General features: G+C 36.8%; 1 protein-coding gene across 1 annotated transcript; it reads left to right on the top strand.

Moving 5' to 3' along the window:
- Positions 1–8,634: 8,634 nt before the first annotated feature.
- On the top strand, positions 8,635–23,748 carry LOC146462494 (adhesion G-protein coupled receptor D1-like). The gene is made up of 19 exons (XM_085085609.1): positions 8,635–8,687; positions 8,797–8,801; positions 10,172–10,352; positions 11,573–11,805; positions 12,302–12,384; positions 13,445–13,528; positions 14,177–14,348; positions 15,081–15,209; positions 15,496–15,571; positions 16,257–16,377; positions 16,502–16,554; positions 17,151–17,277; positions 18,352–18,458; positions 19,236–19,338; positions 19,730–19,880; positions 20,524–20,608; positions 21,795–21,861; positions 22,226–22,435; positions 23,421–23,748. Exons 1-19 carry the CDS (start codon positions 8,635–8,637, stop codon positions 23,691–23,693), a joined length of 2,313 nt encoding a protein of 770 aa, XP_084941735.1. The 3' UTR covers positions 23,694–23,748.
- Positions 23,749–25,239: the final 1,491 nt, after the last annotated feature.

The following is a 25,239-nucleotide window of genomic DNA, read 5'->3' as shown; positions in this document are numbered from 1 at the left end:
TCATAAAAGGCAACGTCGTTATAAAGGCAGATTCCTCCAGCCGACTCAAGCACATAAGGAAGGCTGGAACTGCCACTTACATTAACGGAACCATATCTCATTTTGCTGTCAGATTGATTCACATATGTCGGTATGAGCCTTGTTTCGGATAATATATGTTACATTCAACGAACCGTTGCTAATCATCATCTTGTGCCATACATATAACAAGAGCATTTTTCATTTCTTGTCTGAATATAAATTTCGCTTAGTTAAAAGGAGCCTGTGGCTACAATAAGAAAATTCATTAACTTTAGACACAACTTCGTTTTAACTACATTTAACTTTGTAAATCATAGACAGGGCAACGTAAACAGGTTATTAAAGTAAGTACAAACAGTTAGGTTACCTTATGGCTGACATGGAATTATCCAAACATTTTTAATTAAGAGACATAAAGTGCGAAATATTGTACTAAAATTACTTTAATTAATAATGCTTTAGAAAAACACAGGCAAGTAAAAACTTATTCATTCCTTGAGAATGGCGTCATGACGTCGCCGAAACGTCGGAACATTATATCGTTAGTTTTTACTTGCCTGTGTAAAAATACTTTGTAGGTTTATTAACTTAGGTCACTAAAATTAATAGGGAATGAACTCGTTATTTAGTAGTATTTGAAAAACTTGTTGTAAACAAAGACATATAATTAATGTTTCATTATTTCCTAGTAAGGTAGATATGATTAAATAAATTGAAGATGGATCAATTTCTGATAGACCCCATGCAAAAATGGCATTCAAAGAAGCCCTGCCAACCTCGTTCTTGATTTCAAAAATCAAAACAATATTAGAATGTCAGCCATTTTTCCGTAAGATCTATAACTGATATATAAACGTAATTAATTATAATGTTGAACGTAGAACATGTGTATGGCAGTTTTTTGTTTGTTTGATTTTTGTTGTTGTTGTTGTTTTCTTTGCTTTTTATGGTTTACAGCTGTAGAACAAACTATACAAACGCAGAGTTCCTTAAAGTGCTCTGGATCCAGAGTATCCTCGTACCGAGTGTCTACGATTTTATGGCCAGCGGTTAAATACTAGAAAAAAACAAAAACCGTGCCAAGGCTCTTTGGCTAGCGGTTGGTCGCCTGAAGAGACTCTGGGGTATCGAAATTATTTGACCAAATCAAACCCTGCGGCAAAAAATGTAAGGCAGACTCATAAACAAGGCACGTTATCCAACATTTTGTCGATTTCCCGAAAGTCTCATCGGGTGACCAACGTTTGGCCAGAAACAATAGGTACGAGATCAGGAACGACTTCTGTTAGCTGTGGTTTCTCAGTTTTCCAAACTTCTGGTCAGTCACGCAAATGCCTGATATCTCACGCCTTATAGAGGTTTAAAACATGCGCTGCATCAGACTTGTCACTCGATTACGATAAACTCGATTACGAAACAACTCACGTACACAGCAATAAAGCCAAACTTCAACTTTAATAGCACGTCGCAGAGCACACAGATCTGTACAAATTTACAATTACAGGATTTTTGTCTGTAGTTTTTTCCCAATGTATTATTCGATATTGTTCAACATGAAATCAACGATAAAGGAATAAATTCTTGACTCAAAACTGCAGAGATTACTGCTCGCTGATGGTGAAATTTTACAGAAAGGCCAAACAATGCACCGGTCACCAAATTTGAACACAACAATACTTGAATTAAATTAAGTGACAGAACAGGAACAGACTGACCTGTCCTTACAACGGGCTGTACAAAAATGCCGAATAAAAGACTACATTAAAATAAAATATTGCCAGACCTTAAGAAATTATTAAGAAAAAAACTTCGGGACTCAAACCCGCAGAATTTTATATTGGTGCAAACTCAGCTGCTGATTTTCATTTTGAATTCCAGTCACGTTTAGGCAAGAGGACGTTCCCCCTTGGGGGGGAGTGGATGTACTTAAGGGTAGGTTTGACTTTTTGCCGAAATTCAAAGTTATAAATTCAAATTAAAGCTGGTCAAAACCTTCTTGGATAAAAAACGCATAATACAAGTCGGAAAAGCGGCTATCGTTTTTCAACATGTCGAGTTGTAGGTTTTATTGACAAACAGTATGGACATCCTGAAACTTAATTGCAAGGACATTGTCATGCATGCAAATATAATTTTCCTTTTTTAATAAAGAAAGGCAAATATGAGGGTTGGACAAACAGAAAATGAATGACAGAAGAAAGATAATGAGGTTCCAAGGAATAACAATGAGTTGCGTAAGAATTATTTTATTCATTATTGTTTTTTTTTTTTAATATCTGAAATCGAAGTTTAAAAGTTACAGCAATATGGTTTTGAAAGAGACACATTTCTGTGTTTAATTTATCGTGTTTTGACATTGACCTTTATAGTATGTATCTTGCCAGGCGATGCCTACAAGTAGGTATCTTAATTTCAATTAGCATGTCGCTTGTCAACATTGACCAGTTAAAGGACTTCTCAATTTACATGTGAATCACGTTTACGTTACCCGAACTGTGAGTGTTCTCGTTCTAGAAGCGACAAAACGCACGTAACAGAAGACGTGCAGGTCAATAATGAGTAGGATCCGGAAAACACCAGCCAAACGGAAGACTTTACATTATAATCCCTAACACCAGATCGACTTAAAACTAAAATTGTGTGGTTGTGAAATTGCGATTGCCATAAAGCATGGAATTTCCTCACTTCAGCAAGTTGGCTAGCTATATTTTCGTAATGGAATTTGCGATCTTTATTCCAGGTGAGTTACGTTTCTTTTCTTTTCTTTTCTTCTTTGTTTGAACATGGACAAATGTTGATCTGCACTCGGTGTTTTTCGATGACGGTAGTCATTTATCTTTTCACGTTAGAAGCATGAATGTTTTTTTATTTTCTTTTTGAGAAAATAATTTTTTATCTGATCCTGATATCTGAAGATTTTCAATACCTGAATGTATGAAGTGAAACATATGAATTTGTATCGATTCTAACTAAGTATTAAATTCCCTATGGAGCGCTTCCAAAAGGGTATACACTCATATCAATAAACGCCTGTATGGAAACACGGAAAACCTGTGTACACCAAGCGCCCTGATAAATGTCTTATTAGTGCATTTATAAACTGCAACACCTGCTTAATTACCTCAGCCAAAAATTGTGTGTGATATTGCTTGATGGGAGTTAGATAAATAACCTATAGAATTAAGCATTGTAAGCAAAGATCGCTTTGATCTTTCTAGAAAAATCGAGAACGACGAAGCGACCTCCTTCCTTTACGGAATTTTTGTAGGTAATATTAAAAGGATCTCTCTAATCTTTAGTTTCAGGGTAGCTTGTAAATACCACACATCTTTTAAAATCTCTTAACACCTGCTTAATTACCTCGGGTGGAAATATTGTGTGATATTGCTGGGAAGAACTTAGACAGCTATCCTACTATAAGTACTATAATAGATTGTTTTTCAATCCGTCGATACGATTAAATATATGATTCGTTTACAGGCTTTTGCTTGATTTTAATCCCCGTTTCTGGGGGATATGAATTTATGTCAAGAGTTTAAAGAAAGACGCCGAAGTAGTGTTTTAGCTATTTGGTTTGCAAATGAGGACTGCCGTTTAATTCATTTGGCATCGTTCCTTTCGGCAGACAACAATAACAAAAACCTGAAGTGTTCGCTGAAACATTTAAGAGACAGTCCGCGTTAGATTCGACCGGTCAATTTGGGCCAGTCGTTCGATTTCCTTCAAATTTTCAGCAACAGACAAAGTTGATATAACATTAATGAAAAAACTTTTCTTTTGATTCTAAACTTAACAAGACCCGAAATTTTGAGGCGAATGTTCAACCCTCCCGAATCCCCGAAAATCGACCTTTCACCGAGTCGAAATTAACCCGTTTTCAGATGTTTGCCGCCGAAATAATATTTATCCGAAAAACCTTACATTTATACCACGAACACATACACTATACTTCTTTACAAATATGGTATATAGAACTCATATTATTAAAAACTTTTAAAAGGAGGGCATCTCAAACATACCAATGTTAACGATTCGTGCACGGAGCGTGTCAAGTGCTGCAACAAAAACCAACATTTCTCAAAATTCTGACTTACTCTGGAAGTCTCGTGTATTTTTTCAAAGAGTACTAGGATAGTGTCCTTAAACTACGGAATAATATTTAGTGGCTCCCTATACTGCGAAAAGATACGGCCGCAACAATTTTGGGCAAATCTCTTATTTCCGACACGTGTTGTGTGACAGCGATGGCATCCCAAGGCAACAAATTTCGACTTTTTCTGTCTTGACCGCAACTTAAAGTAGACAAATGCGTTTTAAAAGGGTAAAGAATTAAAAACGTACCTTAAAAGTTCCACTGTTTTGCTTCCAAGACTTCATGTTTCACCGATTAACTGTTAGCAAATTTGATGGCCGTGTCACGGTATCCGTGACACGGGATCCGTGTTCTTTATTTGTTGGCTTGCAGGCGACGATCATGCTAGCTAAAAACCTGAACATCTCTATAGAGTTCCGTGAAATTAGTTCTGTTATTCAACCGGGCACTCTGCCAACCAAACAGTCATAAGTTGCAGAATTTATATCGAGGAAAGACTTTTGAAAGTTGTCGTCCATCTTTGTTTTGAAATAACAACCGCTGACAGTAACAACACTTCCGGTCTGATCGAACCGGAAACAGAACATCGTCTACAGTAAGAAGTCGTGCACTAAGTTCAATTTCTACTGTTAATTACTTGATTATTTCTAGCTTATTTTCCAATTCAAATGCATACATGTTTATGCAGGGCAACTCATTATTTAACCCTTTTACGTTATCTATGATGTATTTTACTAAAATAATAACAAAAACTGTAAAAGAATATCGAAAAACTGCGAAATATATAGAAATGAGACTTCAGAAAGGTTTCAACAGCAACTGCAAATTTACGAAACTTGCAATAAATGAGACGTCAGAATGGTCTCATTGAGAACTGCGAATTCTAATGTAAAAAGAAGAAAATGCAGGAAAGTGCGAAAATTTGCAATTTTCAATTGAAAATCGTAAACTTTGTAGCGACAATTTCCCCCTTGACCGGCATACCGCTACAATAAAAGAGGCTAAGGCTAGCAGAGTTTTTCTTTATCTTGTTTGTTTTCCGGGGATTTTTTTTAAGCTAGACTTTTCAGCGGCTCTCCTGTTTGCTATCTCCGAGAGCGACAGGTAGCTGCATGGAAGGCAATCATTAAAAACTGAGTGTAGCTAAATATTATTCTGTCTCTTAGCTAAATAATTTTACAGAAAACACGAACATTTTTCAACAAAGATAGCCAAGTGCTGAACCAAATCCTTTTTTTCTGTCCTTTGCTGTAAATGGGACTTCATAGTTCTTTAGAATGTTCTTTAGCATTGCCGCAAACATTAAACTGTGAAAGTTTGTTGGTTTTCCGGTACTGGCAAAGGTCATAGACGTCGTAGTAAATGGGATGTAGAAGGCCGATCTCGTCAACAATGCTGTTCACCACTTCTTGTCTGTTGCTTTCTTCTTCCTCTTCCAGTATTTCTTCAATTTCTGTTTTTTGTCACCAGCTGCATCTTGCCCTTTCCTCTTGGATGACACTAGCTGAGAGAAAAAGTTCTTTATCTGAACAGCTCTTACCCATTCTTCTCTGGAAAAGGAAAAGCGACGCTCATTTTGTTCATCTCGGGCGTTTCGCATGTCTGCAGAGACTTGTTTTGGGTTAGTCTTCAACCCCGTTCGTTCTCCTTGGTTAAACTTTGCTTTCAAGTAATCCTTTACATTTTCAGAAAAACGAGTTGGGGCAAGTGGCTTTGAAAGGGCCCACCCTCGCGTGAGATTTGAGGGTCTGGTTGCCTGTTCTGAACCACGGGCGCTCTCTCTCGAATTATTAGAAGCTTCTTGACTGTCTTCATCTACTGTAGAGAACCGCGTGGCCCACTCTCTCCTTAGTCGATCATAAATACTTTAATTCATTGGCTTCTTTCCATGATTTCCGATTTCAATGTGTATTTCAACAGACAAGAAGTGGTGAGCAGCATTGTTGACGAGATCGGCCTTCTACATCCCATTTACTACGACATCTATGACCTTTGCCAGTACCGGAAAACCAACAAACTTTCACAGTTTAATGTTTCCGGCAATGCTAAAGAACATTCTAAAGAACTATGAAGTCCCATTTACAGCAAAGGACAGAAAAAAAGGATTTGGTTCAGCACTTGGCTATCTTTGTTGAAAAATGTTTGTGTTTTCTGTAAAATTATTTAGCTAAGAGACAGAATAATATTTAGCTACACTCAGTTTTTAATGATTGCCCTCCATGCAGCTACCTGTCGCTCTCGGAGATAGCAAACAGGAGAGCCGCTGAAAAGTCTAGCCTAAAAAAAAACCCCAGGAAACAAACAAGATAAAGAAAAACTCTGCTAGCCTTAGCCTCTTGTAGCGGTATGCCGGTCAAGGACGAAATTGTTTACGATTTTCAACTGAAAATTGCAAATTTTCGCAGTTTCCTGCATTTTCTTCTTTTTACATTAGAATTCGCAGTTCTCGGAGAGATCATTCTGACGTCTCATTTATTACAAGTTTCGTAAATTTGCAGTTGCTGTTGAGACCTTTCTGAAGTCTCATTTCTATATATTTCGCAGTTTTACGATATTTTTTTTTTACAGTTTTTGTTATTATTTTAGTAAAATTGCTGGTTTTCATAAAAAAATGAAATTCATATCTAAACACAATTTTGGGTTTTTATCTTCATCACATAAAAGTAAATATAAAATACCATCGGCTTGCTTGTTTTCAGAAGGAAAGCATTTTTTTTTTAAATAGAGCAGTTTGAATTTTAGATTTTTGCGCAGTGCGTGACAGAAGGATTGCTACTCTAAACATGTCACGAATACATGAAAACATCGATTTGCCTCGTGTTTTATTAGGTCTCATCAGCTAACATGTAATAGAAACGTCTATGTTAATGTGTGAAAGTTCAGCGGAGAGAAGAAGGGCTTTGAAATAGCCAAGGTAAATTTCAGATGTTTTTGCTGGTTTCCGGCCGCCATGTTGGTGTCCCTCAGACGGAACACCAACATAGCGTCCCATACTAAACTCTGTAATTTTCCGTGGTACATTTTCTTGAATAACTCGGTTATGAGATATCGCACGGCCCTGTGGCTTTTACACGTTGTTTATGTATGACTCTTCTACAACATATCTATTTCTTGACTTTATCTATTGAATTGTTGAGGATTTTATTTTTTTTACTTGCGTGACGATGTGTGAGGTGAAAACCACCAATACATCTTAGATAACGTAAAAGGGTTAAATAATGAGTTGTCCGGCATAAACATGTATGCATTTGAAGTAGAAAATAAGCTAGAAATAATCAAATAATTAACAGTACGTTAATAACAATAAAACTCTAGAAATTGAACTTAGTGCACGACTTCTTACTGTAGACGATGTTCTGTTTCCGGTTCGATCAGACCGGAAGTGTTGTTACTGTCAGCGGTTGTTATTTCAAAACAAAGATGGACGACAACTTTCAAAAGTCTTTCCTCGATATAAATTCTGCAACTGGTGACTGTTTGGTCGGCAGAGTGCCCGGTTGAATAACAGAACTAATTTCACGGAACTCTGTAGAGTTGTTCAGGTTTTTAGCTAGCATGATCGTCGCCTACAAGCCAACAAATAAAGAACACGGATACCGTGACACGGCCATCAAATTTACTGATAGTTAATCGGTGAAACATGAAGTCTTGGAAGCAAAACAGTGGAACTTTTAAGGTACGTTTTTAATTCTTTACCCTTTTAAAACGCATTTGTCTACTGTAAGTTGCGGTCAAGACAGAAAAAGTCGAAATTTGTTGCCTTGGGATGCCATCGCTGTCACACAACACGTGTCGGAAAATAAGAGATTTGCCCAAATTTGTTGCGGCCGTATCTTTTCGCAGTATAGGGAGCCACTAAATATTACTCCGTAGTTTAAGGACACTATCCTAGTACTCTTTGAAAAAATACACGAGACTTCCAGAGTAAGTCAGAATTTTGAGAAATGTTGGTTTTTGTTGCAGCACTTGACACGCTCCGTGCACGAATCGTTAACATTGGTATGTTTGAGATGCCCTCCTTTTAAAAGTTTTTAATAATATGAGTTCTATATACCATATTTGTAAAGAAGTATAGTGTATGTGTTCGTGGTATAAATGTAAGGTTTTTCGGATAAATATTATTTCGGCGGCAAACATCTGAAAACGGGTTAATTTCGACTCGGTGAAAGGTCGATTTTCGGGGATTCGGGAGGGTTGAACATTCGCCTCAAAATTTCGGGTCTTGTTAAGTTTAGAATCAAAAGAAAAGTGTTTTCATTAATGCTATATCAACTTTGTCTGTTGCTGAAAATTTGAAGGAAATCGAACGACTGGCCCAAATTCTAACGCGGACTGTCTCTTAAGCTCATTTAAGGCAAAGTCATGCGTGTAAATTCCATAGCGGTGCTTACAGGCCTCTCGTTATGGGATTTACCTCTTCTGGCCGTCGAGACTAGGACCAAATATTGTGAGCAACGAAATTCTGAGAACGGTGTATTATTCAGTCAGTAACATTGGCATACTAAACAGAAATCTGAATTATGACATTAATACAGGCGGAATATTTCGAACAAGTGCAGTCACTTTCAGAGAGGTAAACTATAGCGTAAGTAATGAATAATAACCTGCGCAAGTCTAAAACTTGAAGAAATTGTACGACAGAATTCTAGTGACAAAAAGTCATTGTTGGTACTGCTCTGCAGCAAAGGTAAGCTATAAAATTGGGGCTTAAACCTCTCATTTCACAAAAACAGATGCAACAATGTTCAAAGTACGTGATATAATAGCCCTGTTCATCTTTCGCAAGGCGTCAATCTCTCGTGATCCATTATCATCATCATTTATCGTAATCGTTAGTATAGATCCTAGTAATTTTGACGTTATGCAAGAAACAAAGGTTCAGGGCTCAAATGGTCGAACGCTACCCGTGTAAGAGGAACACGCACAAAAGGATGAAAAATAACCTTTGATACTGAGAAATCACTTTCTCAAACTCGTTAAGAGTTCATGAAGAGAAAACAAAGGAAATCACTACCGTGAAGGAGGTTTAGAAATGTGATCTTAGTTATCATAAAATTTTGTGAACTTTTACTTCGAATTTCTCCAAGAAGTATTAATAGTTTGAGAAGCTACATCAAACACTCGAAAGAGTGTTTCCTCCTATTTCCAAACACCTCGAAGTTGGTTAAAAAAAACTCGGCTGCGACTCGTTTTTCCAACCTACTTCTCGGTGTTTGGAAATCGGAGGACACACTCTTCCTCGTGTTTGATATATTACATCAAATGAAAGAAGAGATGGTTTTGATTTAATCCACTGATTTGAAGTCGAACGAAAATACAAAACAGCAGAATAACTCTTAAGAACGAGAGCGAAACGTGTTTAACGCAAACATTCGCAACTATAAACTAATAACCGAAAAGGGCTAAAATAAGTGGGGAAAAAGAAAAGAACAAACATCTTTGAGGACTATTCTCCCACACACTAAACAACAGATCCAGCGCAATAAAACTACTCGTTACGCAACTGTTTCTGAGAATATTCTCGTCCTAACCAACTCGTAATGAAAATCTACTAGGGCGCGTATCCGATCATCTATTGAAACGCGCGTGGTTATGTAACAAAGGGAAAACAAGAAGCTAGTTAAAAATCAACCACAGTTACAGTTATCTTTATTGCAATTTTAATTGAGTTTTTTTCTCAGCCAATTAGAATGATCTTTGTATTTGAATTTTACTATATTTTAGGATGGACTTCATTTTTAGTGTTAGGATTCTTTAGACATTTGATATTTGACGTTTGACGTTTGACATTTGACGTTTGACATTTGACATTTTATTGACATTTTCATACAAGAAATGATCATAATGCTGTTTCATAATGCTTTAGGATGTAGTTTAGTTTAGTTTTGGTTTAGTTTTTATATTTTCTCTCGAAGATACTAGCTAATCTTAGCAATTCAAAAATTTGAGTTGAAATAAAGGGTTATGTAGGTAAAAAAAACTAGCGTCATTGAGACTAGTTTTACCCAGTTCCTGCAATTATCAGTAATTCTTGATCTATTTTGTGCTATACTTTAGGATTACAGGGGCGTGATTCTTCGAAGGAATATGTAACCTACTATACAAGCAATGATACATGTACCGGAATTCAATTAAAAAACAAATGCAGAGAAAGAGTAGCACGAATTGACGACCAGAGTAAGCTTAATGAGGTAAAAAATGTTCTCAGTGACGGAGAGGAATACTGGACTGGACTATGGTGAGATGGATCAATTGAATTCATAACTGATAATCATAGTTTAAATTTTGCACCAAAAGTAAACGTTTCATTGGTTAAGAATCAAGCCTTTTTTTCCGCAGGATAGGATTTTACTATTTAGTGAGCTTATTCATTGTCAAAAACGGTGGTACCGTAGGCACTGTTTCACACGTGCTAGCGGCACAACATTCATTATATACTTGCTACGCACTCTTGACTAGTGTTATTTCGTGAAACCAACTCATACAGCTTCAATCAAGGTACAATGTAGGAATGAAAGAATCTCATTTGGCTGTTGACAATGATAACGTAGGCTCTGTGAACGATCTAGTTAATTGAGCAAATCCAGTTTCATATATTTCAGTCGAACCCTTATTAAACGGTCAGCTATTTAGCAGCCACCCCTCTTAAGCGGCTAGTTATCAAATTCCAGAAGCTATTGTTAGCGTAATACTGTAAATAAAACCCTTGTTGCACGACCACGTCTATTAACCGGTCACAGACCACCATTTTGGCCATCCTAGTGAGGGTTCTCGTATTGCTTTCACCCCTATTAAACGACCACCAAGAATTTAATACAAGAAGTTTGGCCTTATTTTGTAAAAGCTGATTGTGCCAGATTTGAGTCCTGTAAACCAAAATCATTATATAAATCAGGAAATTATCTAACTTTATTCTTGAAGCTCTGGGACATCCTAAAAAAAAATTCAAGTGTGACTAGATGAACTGATGTCCCTGAGTGCCACTTGCTCTCCAGCAAGGTGGATTTTGTACCACGTGACAGTTAGCTGCAAAGGGCCAATTGTGAAATTTGTAAGGGGTATAGAATTCGCGCAACAACTCCAAGTGAAACTTTGAATTTTTGAATAAGAGGCTGTATTATGTGTACAATTTGTCCCAATCCTCTAAGTGAGTTGGTACTCAAGTAAATTGACGTTTCTACCACGTCTTCCACTGCATGGGCATTTTCCCGAGGGTGGTTACTTGATAGGGGTTCGACTGCATTAGTATCTTCTTCTATTATTTATTTTTATTCGTTTTTCAAGTGTTTCTTAACATCTTCTTGATTTAGAAATAAGCAAAACAGATGCAAAAGAAATGCGTGATGAGTACAAGCAAAAGCAGTTATCAACTGTCCCACGACGGATAAATGAATTTTGTTTTTTTTGTTTTTTTGTTGTTGTTGTTGTTGTTTTTTTTTTTCTTTTTTTACTTTTCAGGTGCTTTAAACCAGCTGTGGTAGTACAAGATTGTTGCTGTTGCTGGTTCCAAAAAGGCAAAGACTGCCAATCTCTTCTTCTTTTAAGCAGTCTTAGTTCTTCCAGTATTTTTGGAACAGCGTTAGCAGAGCTGAGGCAAGAGTCGATGTGTTTTGTGGTTATGAAGAATAAAACAACATTGCATGGAAAGCAATGTGAGGGCCCTGAAGAGCGTCGTTATATCTGCGAACAAGGTAAGACTGGGAAAAAAAAGAATATGATCATTTTAATATTACTGAGCGTGAAGTATCGCGTTTCATTTTTGGATGAACATGTTCAGGTACTAGCTGTGGCCAAAATCGCTCTTAAACCATTCAGTCATCTTATGTACTAATGCTAACGAAAGTATAACGTCCGGGGAACAACGAATAATTGGGCATGTTATAACTAAAACTAAACAAGTCTAAAATATTAAAGGACAACTCAAAGGATGACATCTGTACTCTTTTCCGTCATAATGCATTTTATCTAATTAAGAGTGACCCCTAATTATAAGCAATTTTATTTGTGCCCTCTTCAGTATTTATTCCTTGCTACTCGGCTATCAGTCGTACCTGTTAGTGAAGACCCCCGAGTCAATGCTAGAAACTGTTCCTCGAGAATGACTTATGCAATTGATGAGCAAATTGAGTTAGGTGACATTTTTACACTCACCCTGACCAAAGACCATCTGCAATTGTTTTCTAATAGATACACCGAAGCCGCCAGAAACCACAACGTGGACACAACCAACTATGACCACATCTTCTCAAGTAACTACAACTACTGAAAAGGTATCAGTTGTTATTATTCATTTAGCCGTATGGTATACTTTCGTTCGATTTTTAAGACATAGCTACCTACTTCCTGTAGATTCGTCGATTCCAAATCCACTTTTTTAAACATTCATGTGGGAGAGACCATGCTGACATACTGACATAAGTGAACATAAAGGAGATACCGTCCCCTCCCCCCCCCCCCCCCCCTCACGGAAAATATCGGAAGTTTTAAGGGGCAATGCCAACTATTTTAGCGTCACTTTCAATACACTCGATTGCAAAAACGTTGTCACCTGAACAGCATAAACCATAAACGACGAGACCCAACGGCTTTGTGGGCAGTGTTTTTTACAATAACTTCAAAAGGCCGTTGGGTCTCAAGGATTATGGTTAATGCTTTTTAGATGACAACGTTTTTGCAATCGAGTGTATACAAAAAGTTTATTGGTGAAAAAATCAGGTCCAGTTTTGTTTGTTAAAAAAAAAATATCTTATAGTGCACAGAAGAAAGTATCAATTACTACCTTTAGCTACGGATGGGTGGGATGGAAATGGCTTGCAACTTGACCGTTTTCATAGTTTTGGTGAAGTCATGCTTTATTTTGCCCAATTATCTGAAAGCGCACTACGTACCTTTGTAAAATGCTTTGACGTTGTCTTGAAAAACCGCTAGAAGCAGTCGTTTAGGTCTTCATCGATTATGGTAGAGTGAAAAGGCGAAACAGTGAATTACAAAAGTCAAAATTATTTAAATGCTAGGTCTTCATCGATTGTGATTAGGTGAAAAGTCGCAGCAATGAATTATTTTAGTCCAAAATTATGCAAATGTGCTTGGCGTGCGAGAAGACAGCAAATTAATAAAGGGAAGTGTAAATGTCAGGAATACCTACGTTTTCATTCCCTGCGTTGGGTTCTCTATGGCAATACCACGTCGTTCAGTGTTTTGCTACAAAACGTTTGCTTTTCGAGCCAGTGTCAAAACATTTTACATATTTTAGTCATGAAATCCTGGCTTCAATGTTGGTAATTTTTTTTACACTACGTACTAATGTCACTCTATTTTGCTTTTTTATAGCTACAACACTACAACGTTACAACATTACAACGTTACATTACAGAGATAAAAGCTCTCGACGTAACAAACAAAGGTTCTTTACAGGTAAAGAAACACTGATTCAGTTCTCAAATTTGCGAAAAAGAATTCCAAATAATTCGTGGTGTCAGTTCACATAACATAAATACTTTTATGTTAAATTTATTTTGATTCCCCCCTGGACTGTGAATCCTATTTTAATACATGGATGCACGATGAACGTTAGCACTTTCTACCCAAGTGCTTTACTGTTTAACACCAAAAGATACAGAAAAAGTGCAAAAGTTATTTCACTTAATGAATATATCTAGAAAATGCAGGGGACAAGGTTTGCCATATTTAAATGTTCACACTTTGAAAAGTTATCGAATACCATAACTAAAGAGATTCACGAACAGTAATGTCACTTACAGTCGTTGTATAACAATGTCTGTTTTAATGCCGAAGACTTTTTACATGGCATTTTTGCGATGTCAAATTTTTGGTTTGGGGCAAAAATTATATTTTGTTACAAAGTTAATTTATCTTTTACCGAATATCCTGTGTTATGGAATGCCACTGTTCCAAAATCGCACAACAGAGTTATCCACGAAACTATCCGTTGACAATATTTTTTATCAATTTGATGGCAGATTTAATTTTACAGTGCTATAAAGTAAACTGTAATCAAGGTAAGTATCTCCCTAATATAATTTCGTGTTTTGCAATCCTCAGAATGCAACTAACACTACCGTGAAACTTTTCAAAGAGCTGAAACAAGGAAAACTGAAAAAGAACGATATCAATGTTTTGTTAGCAACTCGGGAATTGGAGTCATTCGCGACTAAGTACGGCAAAATGCATTACAAAGTAAATGAAAGCAGCGTCATTACCCAACACCACTACGGTAGGTCAATGGCAGTGATATTAGGATACAGTGCAAAAAATTGGACCACTTTTACATTAGGTTTACATTGGCTTGCATTCTCTAACTTTATCTAGCGTTGTGTAAGGAATTAATTTATATTCTGTCATTTATTTGGAATGTTTATGATTAGTTGGATAATTTTTAGCTAAAATAATAGAGTAAACCTTCAACAAAAACCGGTTTTGTCACCTCAAGAAATGTACAATTTATTACTGTGAAAAGCAGGTTTTGGTCAGTCTACTTCACCAAATTCCTCCCTTTTTTCTCTTATTCAAAATCTTGCGCTTGAACAGTGCACCGTCATATATCATTATTTTGCATAAGTATCTGGCCATTCTTCCCGACGTTCCAGCTCAACATGGCGGATTTTTTGAAATTTTGACGTCATTCAGATGTCACACTTCATGGCGGGTTACTCGTACACGCGGTTAAGCGCAGACACCAATTAGTGTTTTTAAGCGATTTTCCTTGAGTTATTCTGATCTCCCAGGGTGGTAAGGCCGAAAGCGTGACGTCGCAACCCACAAAGAGGGAGCTTCACACGCCTGAAAGGTCAGTGTCTCCACCTGCTAGTCTCGCCTTCCATTACCTGGCTCTCTCCATTTCGTACGAGGGACCAGCGTAACAGTAAGAAAAGACAAACTCTTAATCAGTTAATCAATGTCTAAAATAAGTTGACGCAAACTAAACATTTCCTCGTTAATCCTCCAGCAATGAAAATCCAGAAAGTATCAGCCGATCACAAGGATGCGGTCATTTTCTCTCTTAATGAAAGAGAATACTCAGCTGATGAAGGATGGGCGAGTATTTCCATCCCTTCAGCAACGTTCGGAATAAAAGGTAAACTACAACTGTCGCTTTGATGCTATTGGGAATTATTGCATAACAACTAGTACTACTTTTTGTGAATCGCGTGCGAGTTAGGCTGTGAAATATGTGTATCTCAACGTAATTTCCAGGCTTGACAAAACGAGGCTAAGTAACGAGAACGAGCGATAAAATAAAGAGACGCCTTAAGGCGATCTTCTTTCCAGAAAAAGACAACCACTAACTTATTTAAAGACATGGTATGTTGTAATGCGATATTCTTCTGTTGCTAATATAGTGATTGAACTTTTTTCCTTAGAAGCTGTTGTTGTATTCATGGTTTATAATGACATCAAGCAATGGGTCCCGGATGAAAAGCATGTCAAATTAGAACGGTGGGTTCAAGTGATAACTAATAGTAGATTAATTTTCTGTGGCAAATTAAACGTACTACTCTCGGACGTCCAAGCAAGCCGTGATATGATAGGGATAGGCGAGTCGATAGAAACCCTTTCCCTGGAATTTTGTTGGGTTACCGTTTGAAAGGCCTTTGTGTTTCGCCTTTGTCGACGTCCAATATGACAGACAAAGTTGAGTGCTGTCGAGTGCTGTCGTTTCGAGCATTATTCTTAACTAAGTTCTGCCTTCAGTGATCGAGTCATAACAAGAAACAAAATAGAGAGCCGATCTGGTCTATTGTAACAGACGTTTGCAGCTCCCTTCTTCACAAGAAAGGCGGTCGCTATAACTGTTGATCCCAATAATGTCATTTTAAAGAAATTTCTTTAAAAAAATATTATCAATTAAATTAAATGCTTAACGACAAAGGTTGGTTTAAGGTGTTCACCTAAGTTTTTATTTCTTACATTCTGGTGTTCGATTAACAACTTGGGAAAAGCTGTTATACTTTTATTCGTTTTAGATCCGAACAAATGCGCCGTTTCCTGTTCAGGTGGTTAATTAATCTATCAAATATTATGTTGAACTGAAATTTAATTTATCATCAAGTATCAAAACGTCTTCATACTTTTTACAATGGTACCGTTACTACTAAACATTTTTTATTTTTGTTTTTAATAGCAAAATGTCTACAAATGATACAAACCTCGAGTTACGGAGCCGTATAATTTCTGGAAGAGTGGACCCTACACCAGTTGGTATTCTGAGAGAAAATGTTACAATCTCATTTAGTTACGATAAGGCAAGTTACCTTTAGTTAAATAAAACTTTAAAGTAGCATTTACTGGTAACACCTTGAGATAAAATATTTTAGAATAGAGGAAAATTATGTTTACGTTTAAAATTTGCTTACTTTAAATCTCTAGGAGTCGAAGCAGGTATTCAAGGCATACTGTACTTTCTGGGACTTTTCAATCAAGTAAGTCGGGGTATTATTATGCTGAGAAATACATCATGAACAGCTCAACTTGATATCTACAGTTGTTCACACTAGGGATGGCAGATATTTTATATTCTAGTGTTATCGGAAATAAGGTGCCGTGAAACGTTATCCTGGTAGTGCCCTAAGCAGAACTATTGCAGGCTATGTTGATATTATTTTGTCCAAAATATTCTATTATAGTTTACTTCAGGAAGTGCAAGAACATTTTTACAATGATTTTAGTTTAATTTGATTAAAAAAGGAACATTCTTTTAGGAGCTATGAAACCTAAAATGGCTAACATGAGATGGCAGATAAATTAATTATGGCGTCCGTTTCAAGTCCCTTTGCGTCGCTTGACCCCATCAGGACACTTGATCAGCATGCCTTGGGAACGGTGCAACAGCCGAAATAAATGCAAAGAAAAGAAAAGAAAAAACAAACTTAAAACGTGAGAAAGAATTCCATGTACCCCCTTCATCCTCTGTACAATGCTCATATAGAGAGCTGAGTTAAATTTTCTCTAACGATTAAGAAGTTTCTCAAGAAATGTAAACATTGCACTAAAAGTTTTTACTTTCTTAATTTTTCAGTTCTAAATTGAACGGTTCTTGGTCCAGCAAAGGATGCACGTTGGTGAAAATAGTCAATAATGAAATCACCTGTACTTGCAATCACCTGACTAACTTTGCTGTTCTCTTGCAAATTGGAGAAAACGAGGTCAGTACAAAATTCTAAATTCTAGTCAAAAACGTATTCAAATCCCATAATCAACTTGGTATTTATCAAAGCACGCTCGCACGGAGCAAAACTTGCCCTTTCATTCACAACGTCGACAAACTTTCGGGACCCGATATCAAACGGTCTATTAAAATTACTGATCGTTTTACATGCACCTCGCTAATATTATTAGTCCATAAAATGCACTTTATGCAAACATTATACATTGGTGAGACAGGAAGAAGACCAGGCCAACGATTTCTCGAACATCTTCAAGACGTTGAAAGAAATGACAAGGATGCATGTAAACCAGTCGCTCGACACTTTAATCTGCTTAACCACTCTCACAAACACATGGTAGTCTGTGGAATTTCTCTTCACCGTGGTAACACAAACCCTCAATACTTTTGAACAAACATTCATCTTCCAAACCGGCTCTAATTCCCCTAATCCACACGAAATCAACGAAGCCTTTTCATTCGACTAATTTATTCTTGTTTTCCACGTTACCTGATGCTCTTACCAATGGCGTAACTCCACTTCTCTATATATAAACACAAACAACCCACAATTCCTTGATTTTCTCTGAAGAAGGGCTAACGTTCGAAACATCAGCACTCGAATCTCTTTACAGTGGCCAATTTATCTTTACTTACCCATTATCCAGTACAAAATTCCGCTACTTTGGTATTCAGCGCTGGACACAAACAGTTAACAGAAAGGAAAGCAACGAAAGTAGCAACAACTTCGAAAACCAGAGCCAAGTAGCAGCTAATGCTATATAAAGAAACAGTGTTTAACTGAGCAGACTTTGAATCTGAATAACGCTGAGATGACAATATTCACAACAATTACCTGTAAGTACTCCCCAGGACGATCATACAGTAAATAGACTACTACAATTTGTTGGTAAAAATCGTAAAGAAATCGATAACTGCGAATGCAGTCGGTATCCTGATGATGGTCGAAAACGTTAGGTATTCTTTGGAAAACATTTCTAACTTTTCTTAATTTAATTAATTATCATTCTGCTAATATGCCTATTAAAAATGTCTCTCTCCATCGTTTTTAAAGGATGTTTCTTCAAACCATAGAGTGGCTCTTGAGGTGATCACTTACGTCGGCTGTGCCCTGTCACTTACTGGAGAAATGCTCACTATCATAACATATTGTGTCCTAATGTGAGTTCAGCACATAATACAAGCTTTCGATCCCCAAATTATGAGAAACTGTACCTTAAGCCCCGGCTAAACGATCTAACATTGTTGTAAAACATTTTTTAGTTTAACAATGTTGAAAAGCCGCCTAAATACTTCAACATTTGTGAAATGTTGGCCGAAATGTTTGATCGAAAGCAAACCATTCTTTTAACAAAAACACACGCCATTAAACATGGGGTGCTAAACGTTTCAACACTGTTGAACTAACAATTGTTGTACAACAATGTTGGATCGTTTAGCCAGGGCTTTACGTCAATCCAGATAAAAGGGAAACCTCGCTATTTGTACACAGATATTACTGGAGACTGAACAAATGCTCATCATCATTTTCTTATTACAATACTTTTTTCATTAATTTGCCCAGCCAATTTTACATAACACTTAATTTTACATAACACTTAATTTGTAAGATGTTTCGGCGGGTTTTTTTTCTCAAATATTAAAAAATATATATATAAAAGTTTGCGCCGACCAGGAGAATCCTCCCCTGCCCACTGTTCTAGATCAAGATTAACAAAAACAAAGTAGTCAAACAACTTGATATCGTTTCCAAGGTGGTCTTGATTTATTAAATTCATGGCAAATTTAATTGAAGATAAATTCAACCCAGTTTTTATGTAGCCCCATAAAACAACTATCATCAAGGCCAAAGTAAATGTCGAGTAACTTTCATCCGTAGTCTAAAACAGAAAACCATGTATATGATTGGCTTAAAAATGTTATTTCTCGCACATATAGGAATTTAAAGCAGGAACAAATTCAAATACGCTTCAACCTCGTGGTTGCCATAGCGATGGCACAAATTGCCTTCCTTTCCGGCATTGATGCCTCGGATACAAAGGTATGACGCAGCAGCGTTCCTTGGTTTAGATATTTAACAAATTTTATGTGTGGAAGATTGTTCGAATTAGTTGAAATGAATAAAATAATTTCAGATTCAGATTTCACCATTTGTTTTTTTTATCTGCTAACCACCCTGCCACATCCGCCATCAGTTACCATTTGTCAGTCTTCCGTCTGGCTTTCGCTGTTGGCCAGACGTCACTTACCATTTCTTTTTCTATGATGTAAAGTTTCAGGAAACAAACATATTTTCTGAAAGTTAAATGTTTAAACTAGCATTTTACTTTTAATTTTCTAAGATCTCCAGTCCGTTTGTTCATATTTATTGATTGCCTGCAGCTCATAATGTCTGATAACACTAACCAATCACGCATCTTTGTCTCCAACAGGGTGTGTGTGTCTTCGCAGCAGCATTAATCCATTTTTTCTACCTGGTTGGATTTGCCTGGATGTTATTTGAAGGAATTTACCTGTACCTGATGGTGGTCAAAGTATTCAACACTGTAGTGAGAATACAGCTATTCTATGCAGTTGCCTGGGGTAAGTGTTGTTTCAATTATGTACCCTTTAAAGAAACTATACAATGCGCACTTTTTTTACATAACCTGGCTTGAAAACGAAGGGGTTGTGCCAGTTTATCATACTTTTGTGGAAGGGTTTTTGTTAATTTCAAATACAATTTTGGAATTTTTCTGTAGCGTATGTTTTGTAAATTATTTTAAAATCCCTTAGGCGATGGATCAATAACTTCATTTATGTTTATTAACAGTTATTCACCAATACAGAGATGAATCAGTGTTATCGAATGCCAAACGAGTGGCTAAACATACTCTGTTAGTCGCTTAATCCGACAAATTTGGCCAAAGCCGATTCCAGGGGGTGAACAGCAAATACTGTCGGTGCATTGTTTGCTATATGCTCAAACTCGCACCTAGAGTCCTCAGGCTGTTTGGCCAGCGCTTGGTCGCCAGGAGTCTCTCCTGGCGACCAACCGCTAGCCAAACAGCCTGAGGACTCTGGGTAAGATGTTGCTATAAGTTATGTTAACTGATAGTCTGTTGTTACACATAATTTTAACGGTTAGTCATGATTGTGTTTATGTGGCAAATGCCCTAATCGTATTGATTTTAACAAGTGCGAATTCCTTGCACGCTGATCCTGATATCTTCTTTTCTCACCGAAGGCATCCCAGTTGTGATTGTGGTGCTATCAATTGTGATTGCCTCCATCCAAGATGGCGGAATATACAGCTATGTACATGGCGACTTGTGAGTGAATTATCCATTTTTCACTTCAAGTTAAGGTGGCCGAACACAGTTTGCGCGCGCTTTACAGATTCTGTTAGTGATGCTATTAAGCGCGCGCTAGGGTTGTGGTACGCAAATACGGCGGTCGATAAAGTGATCCCTCAATTCCACATGAAATGGGTAATAAAGTTAAGTTTTGGTCCTAAATAACTAAGTTTCTCGTTTCTGGACTCTTTTTCTTTTCTTTCCGAGCAAAAAAGTCATTCACCAAGAGCTTTTGCATGCTTTCATCTTTGCCATGAAACCCAATCAAAGCCACGCATGCGCATTTGACCAAAAAATTGTGATTGGTTGTTTTCGTGGAAATGAACTGTTTTCTAAGGAACCGCTCATTAGAATTTCGTGACAATTGGCATGAAAATAGTTCCCTAAAAGCGTAACTCGCCTACAAAGAGAAACCTAAATCTAACAGAGGGTATCTTCACAAAACATTAAAATGCAAAATCAATATTTACAGGAGATCTCTCTTTTAAAATTACATGATACAAAAAATGGAAAAAATCTAATGAGTACATTTTCTAAAAAATAAAGGAAACCTACTATTTGTGGACGTTTCATAGTTCGCTGTGTTGCCATGGAAACGGTACTTAGCTTAACAAGACGTACGAAAATACATTCCTTCTTAGTTAGTCTTACACCATACCAATTGTGGGCGTCCAGAAGTACATAGTTTCCAAATAACGTCTTCTAACGCCTGTACACTAAAAAACTGTATTCGGTCACCTTAAAGTTTGAAATCTTATCTAAAATGAAATTCCTAATTTCGATAACTGGGGAAATCAAAAGTTTATTTTCTACCAAACGTCTCGTGGTTTTTAAAACTGAGGCTAACATTGAGGAACATAATTATTTCTAATGTCCATTCTACGAGCAGTTGCAAAGTGGTTGAGACAGGAGGGGATCTTGTTGGGAACAGCTGAACAAAAATTGTGTCGCCCTCTTCCGAAAATTATTCTACTCAACAAGAGTGCCTCACCACAATTTTCAAGTGTCTTGTTCTTACGTTTGTAAATTCAAGGTCTTTTCCTATTGTAAAAAATGGCTTCGTTACCCTACTTGTTTCCTGTTTCTATTGTAATTAACATTATTCTTATTATCATTCTTATTCTTATTATTCATTATTCTTATTATCATTATTATTCTGTAGTTGCTGGATTTCCTTCACCAACAACCTGATTTGGACCTTTGTCGCGCCTGTTCTTGTGGTATGCTTGGTAAGATTTTCTTCTTAATTTTCTGTTCTAACTTTTTCTCAAGCTAAATGGCAATTTTACCTCTTGGCAATACAATCTATAATGTTTTTGTTACATTTTGCGTCACAAAAAGCTGTTCATCATCAGCAGTTTGACCAGTGGCTTCTGGGTCAAATTACTGATCATGGTATTTTAAAAGACAGCTATGACGCAGCTCGCAACGAGTTACCCTGTATCTCATAGTTTTACCCAGGGTTTTTTTTTTTTTTTTTTTTCACACAGAAACAACTGACAATTTTAAGCCCAGAAAATAAAACTCTGGAACAGCGTTCATGTCGTTCAACGACAATGATAGCAACTAACTATAGTCAATAATTATTCTCAGGTAAACTCGGTCATTCTTGGTCTAGTGCTACGTGAAATTCTAAAGATGAAAAACCATACGAGGTCTGAGCTGGAAAGAGTGAGAAAAGGTTGCAAGGCATGCGTAGTTCTGTTCCCTCTTCTTGGAATGACCTGGGTGTTTGGTATTCTGAGCGTGACGGATGCGGGTCTTGTGTTTCAGTACATCTTCACCATTCTCAACTCGCTACAGGTACATTAGTTCTATTAGACACTGCAAACTTTGAAAGACGCAGGAACTCTATAGAATTCTCAGGGATCTTAGGTAAATTCATGCATCAATAAAAAGAAGGAGTCGTTAGGATATGGATCGTAACAAGAAAGGAGGTATATTACGAATTTAGAATTTTATCCAAACTCAAATTAATTTTCCAAAATTACTCAAATGGTTATAAAAAAACCGTTAAATGATTGCCTATTTATGTTTAATTCTACCAGGGAAATTTCCACCTCAGCAGGGCTAAATGGAATCCGGTATTTGAGTTAAGTTATGAATAGCGAAAACGCAACTAACACCAGCAATACACATAACTAGTTCCTAAAAAAGGATGAACTGAACATGGCAAAAATTCGTTTTCCTGTTAACTAAGACTAGGTTGCCACAAATTATGTTTAGTTTTAACATTAGCCAGTCTCGTACTTTTTTTCCCATTACTCCAACCAGAATTTACAACTTTAACGAGGTCGTGGCTGTGGGAGAGACTGGAAAGAGGCCCTTATTAATTGATGGAATATGAGATCTTAACCTGAGTCCTTCACAGACTGGATCAATAATTTAACAATTAGATCATGAGCTTGAAATTTATATCCCGTGATAGTTCATGAGGTCTCGACATCACGCAAAGAAATCGAGAGTGAATAATCTAATTGTTTTAGTAAAAATCTACTAGTCGTTCAAACTTAACAACAAATTATCCAAATTCTTTTCACGGACACTTTGAAAACCCGAGGAAGGGGCCGCGATTTTGTTTTGGCAACCGCGCACTGTTAGGCTACTTACTATCTACAACAGAGTAATGTAGCCAATAAGAGAACAGCATTCACAATAGAACGCGCTAGTAGATTTATACTAACGAAATTTAGAACGTCTATGTGAACCTATTGTATTACTCAAACGTCAGAGATATGAGGTGATACCAATACCGCGTAGCATAATTTCAATTGTTATTTTCCCTCAGGGCTTTTTCATCTTCATATTTCACGTGCTAAGAAATGGCGACGTACACGCAGAATTCGATCGCAAAAGACAAACGTGGAAAATGTCGAGGAGTATTGCATCTTCCAGCGTAGCTAAGCAAAACTCAAGCGACGTGTGGACAAGCATGGCAACAAACATTGTCACAAACGAGTTGGAAACCAGAACAAACGAAACCACTTCTCTACCAGCGACTTGTTACGACCATCCACTTTTTTTAAGTCAACAAAGAAGCATAACTCCTATAAACATGTGATTATTGAACTGTAAACGGAACTTAAAACTTGCTGTAGTAAGGAGGTTTTACCGTAGCCTACACACTTCTTCTTTCAATTAATTAATTAATTCATTTATTCATTTATTCATTTATTCATTTATTCATTTATTCATTTATTCATTTATTCATTTATTCATTTATTCATTTATTCATTTATTCATTTATTCATTTATTTTATTTGCCATAAAACGTAAATAAATAGCTTATGCGCCGTTGAACCGCAGAATATACCAATTTCGATATATTAAATTTCCAGCTTAGCTGCGTAGCTCTCAGAAATAAAACATAAGAAATCAATTATTTATCTCTCAACCACAATGTAATTTAATTTGTTTTATTCCCCTAATGAATGAATTGTCATCACACATTTGTGGCTTTTGTAAAGGAATTTAATTAACACCCGGCTAATAGAAGGGTGTTGGCTTCTTTATCCTTAAAACGAGAGCCAAGACGATGCGTTGACGAAATGAGAGCACCTTTAAAAGCTATTTTACTTGTTTAAATCGCCGGTAAATTTAGCTCAGAGAGCGTAGAAAATATAAGCATTTTTTTTTAATTAACTATTTACATTCATAATCCAGTAAGGGCTAAAATCTCAAAAATTTGCATTGTTTGGAACTGGTTACGTGACCAACAATAACCGCTTATCGAAGTGACCTTTTTTTTTTTAAGCTAACGTCAAGGAAATGCATTAATGCTTTGGTACTGTTTACACAAGAATACCGTGATATATTCGTGAACATAGTAACTGAAAAATATGTTAGGAACAAAGTCAGCGTCTCCAGCATGGCGGCCATACAATTCCTTATAAATTATTAAAATCTCTCCATTTGATGGTGCTGCTTTCAAATTAAGGATATTTAACAATTTTGATGTGTTCTGTATGTTTCTTGCATCTTCAGTATTTCATTAACTCAATAATTCATAAGCCCATTGACCTATCAAGTGGTCGATGATACATCACGTGGGGTGACTTTATTTCGATAAATCTCCTCCTCATCAGTATGCGGTGTTTTTCTCGTACGCTAATTTCCAACGTTCACAAAAGCATAATTGTTATGAACTCTATTGACACACACTTTTCCAGGAATGTTTTTAAAGCCGTTCAAAAAACTCGCAGCCGATAAAATACTCCGGCTCGTTTTTTAAGACATTACTTAAACCACCAACTACTAATTCAACACTACAGGCGTCAATGTTTATCCTTTCACCTTGCATATGCCGCATCAGTTAACTACAGTTGAACCTCCACTAACGGCCACCTCTCCATAACGGCCACCTCTCTACAACGGCCAAATTTTTTTTGTCCCGGCGGACAGTCCACACATTAGCTCTTGTTTAAACCTCTCTACAACGGCCACCTCTCTACAACGGCAACGGCCACTAAGGTGCGTCCCCAACTGCCAAAATAACCTCTCGACAACGGCCAGTACAGTTTTTTTGTAAAAACCTTTTTTTTTTTATAAACTGATGCAGTAATCCACATTTGTCTTCGGAACATTACGTTTCTGTATCAATTTTAATG

The sequence above is a fragment of the Pavona decussata genome, unplaced genomic scaffold, assembly GCF_977016875.1.
Source record: "Pavona decussata unplaced genomic scaffold, jaPavDecu1.1 SCAFFOLD_187, whole genome shotgun sequence".
In the NCBI taxonomy this organism is placed as follows: Eukaryota; Metazoa; Cnidaria; class Anthozoa; order Scleractinia; family Agariciidae; genus Pavona; species Pavona decussata.
The sequence above is the reverse complement of the archived record's forward strand: the minus strand, read 5'-3'. Positions and strand labels throughout refer to the sequence as shown.

What these genes read in the sequence shown, in the direction of transcription:
- LOC146462494 (XM_085085609.1), top strand. Translation starts at nt 8,635, where the DNA reads ATGACATTAATACAGGCGGAATATTTCGAACAAGTGCAGTCACTTTCA. An exon ending in TTCTGGGACTTTTCAATCAA is followed by an intron (nt 16,555 to 17,150) that starts GTAAGTCGGGGT and finishes TTAATTTTTCAG; the next exon opens with TTCTAAATTGAACGGTTCTT. An exon ending in AGCTATGTACATGGCGACTT is followed by an intron (nt 20,609 to 21,794) that starts GTGAGTGAATTA and finishes ATTATTCTGTAG; the next exon opens with TTGCTGGATTTCCTTCACCA.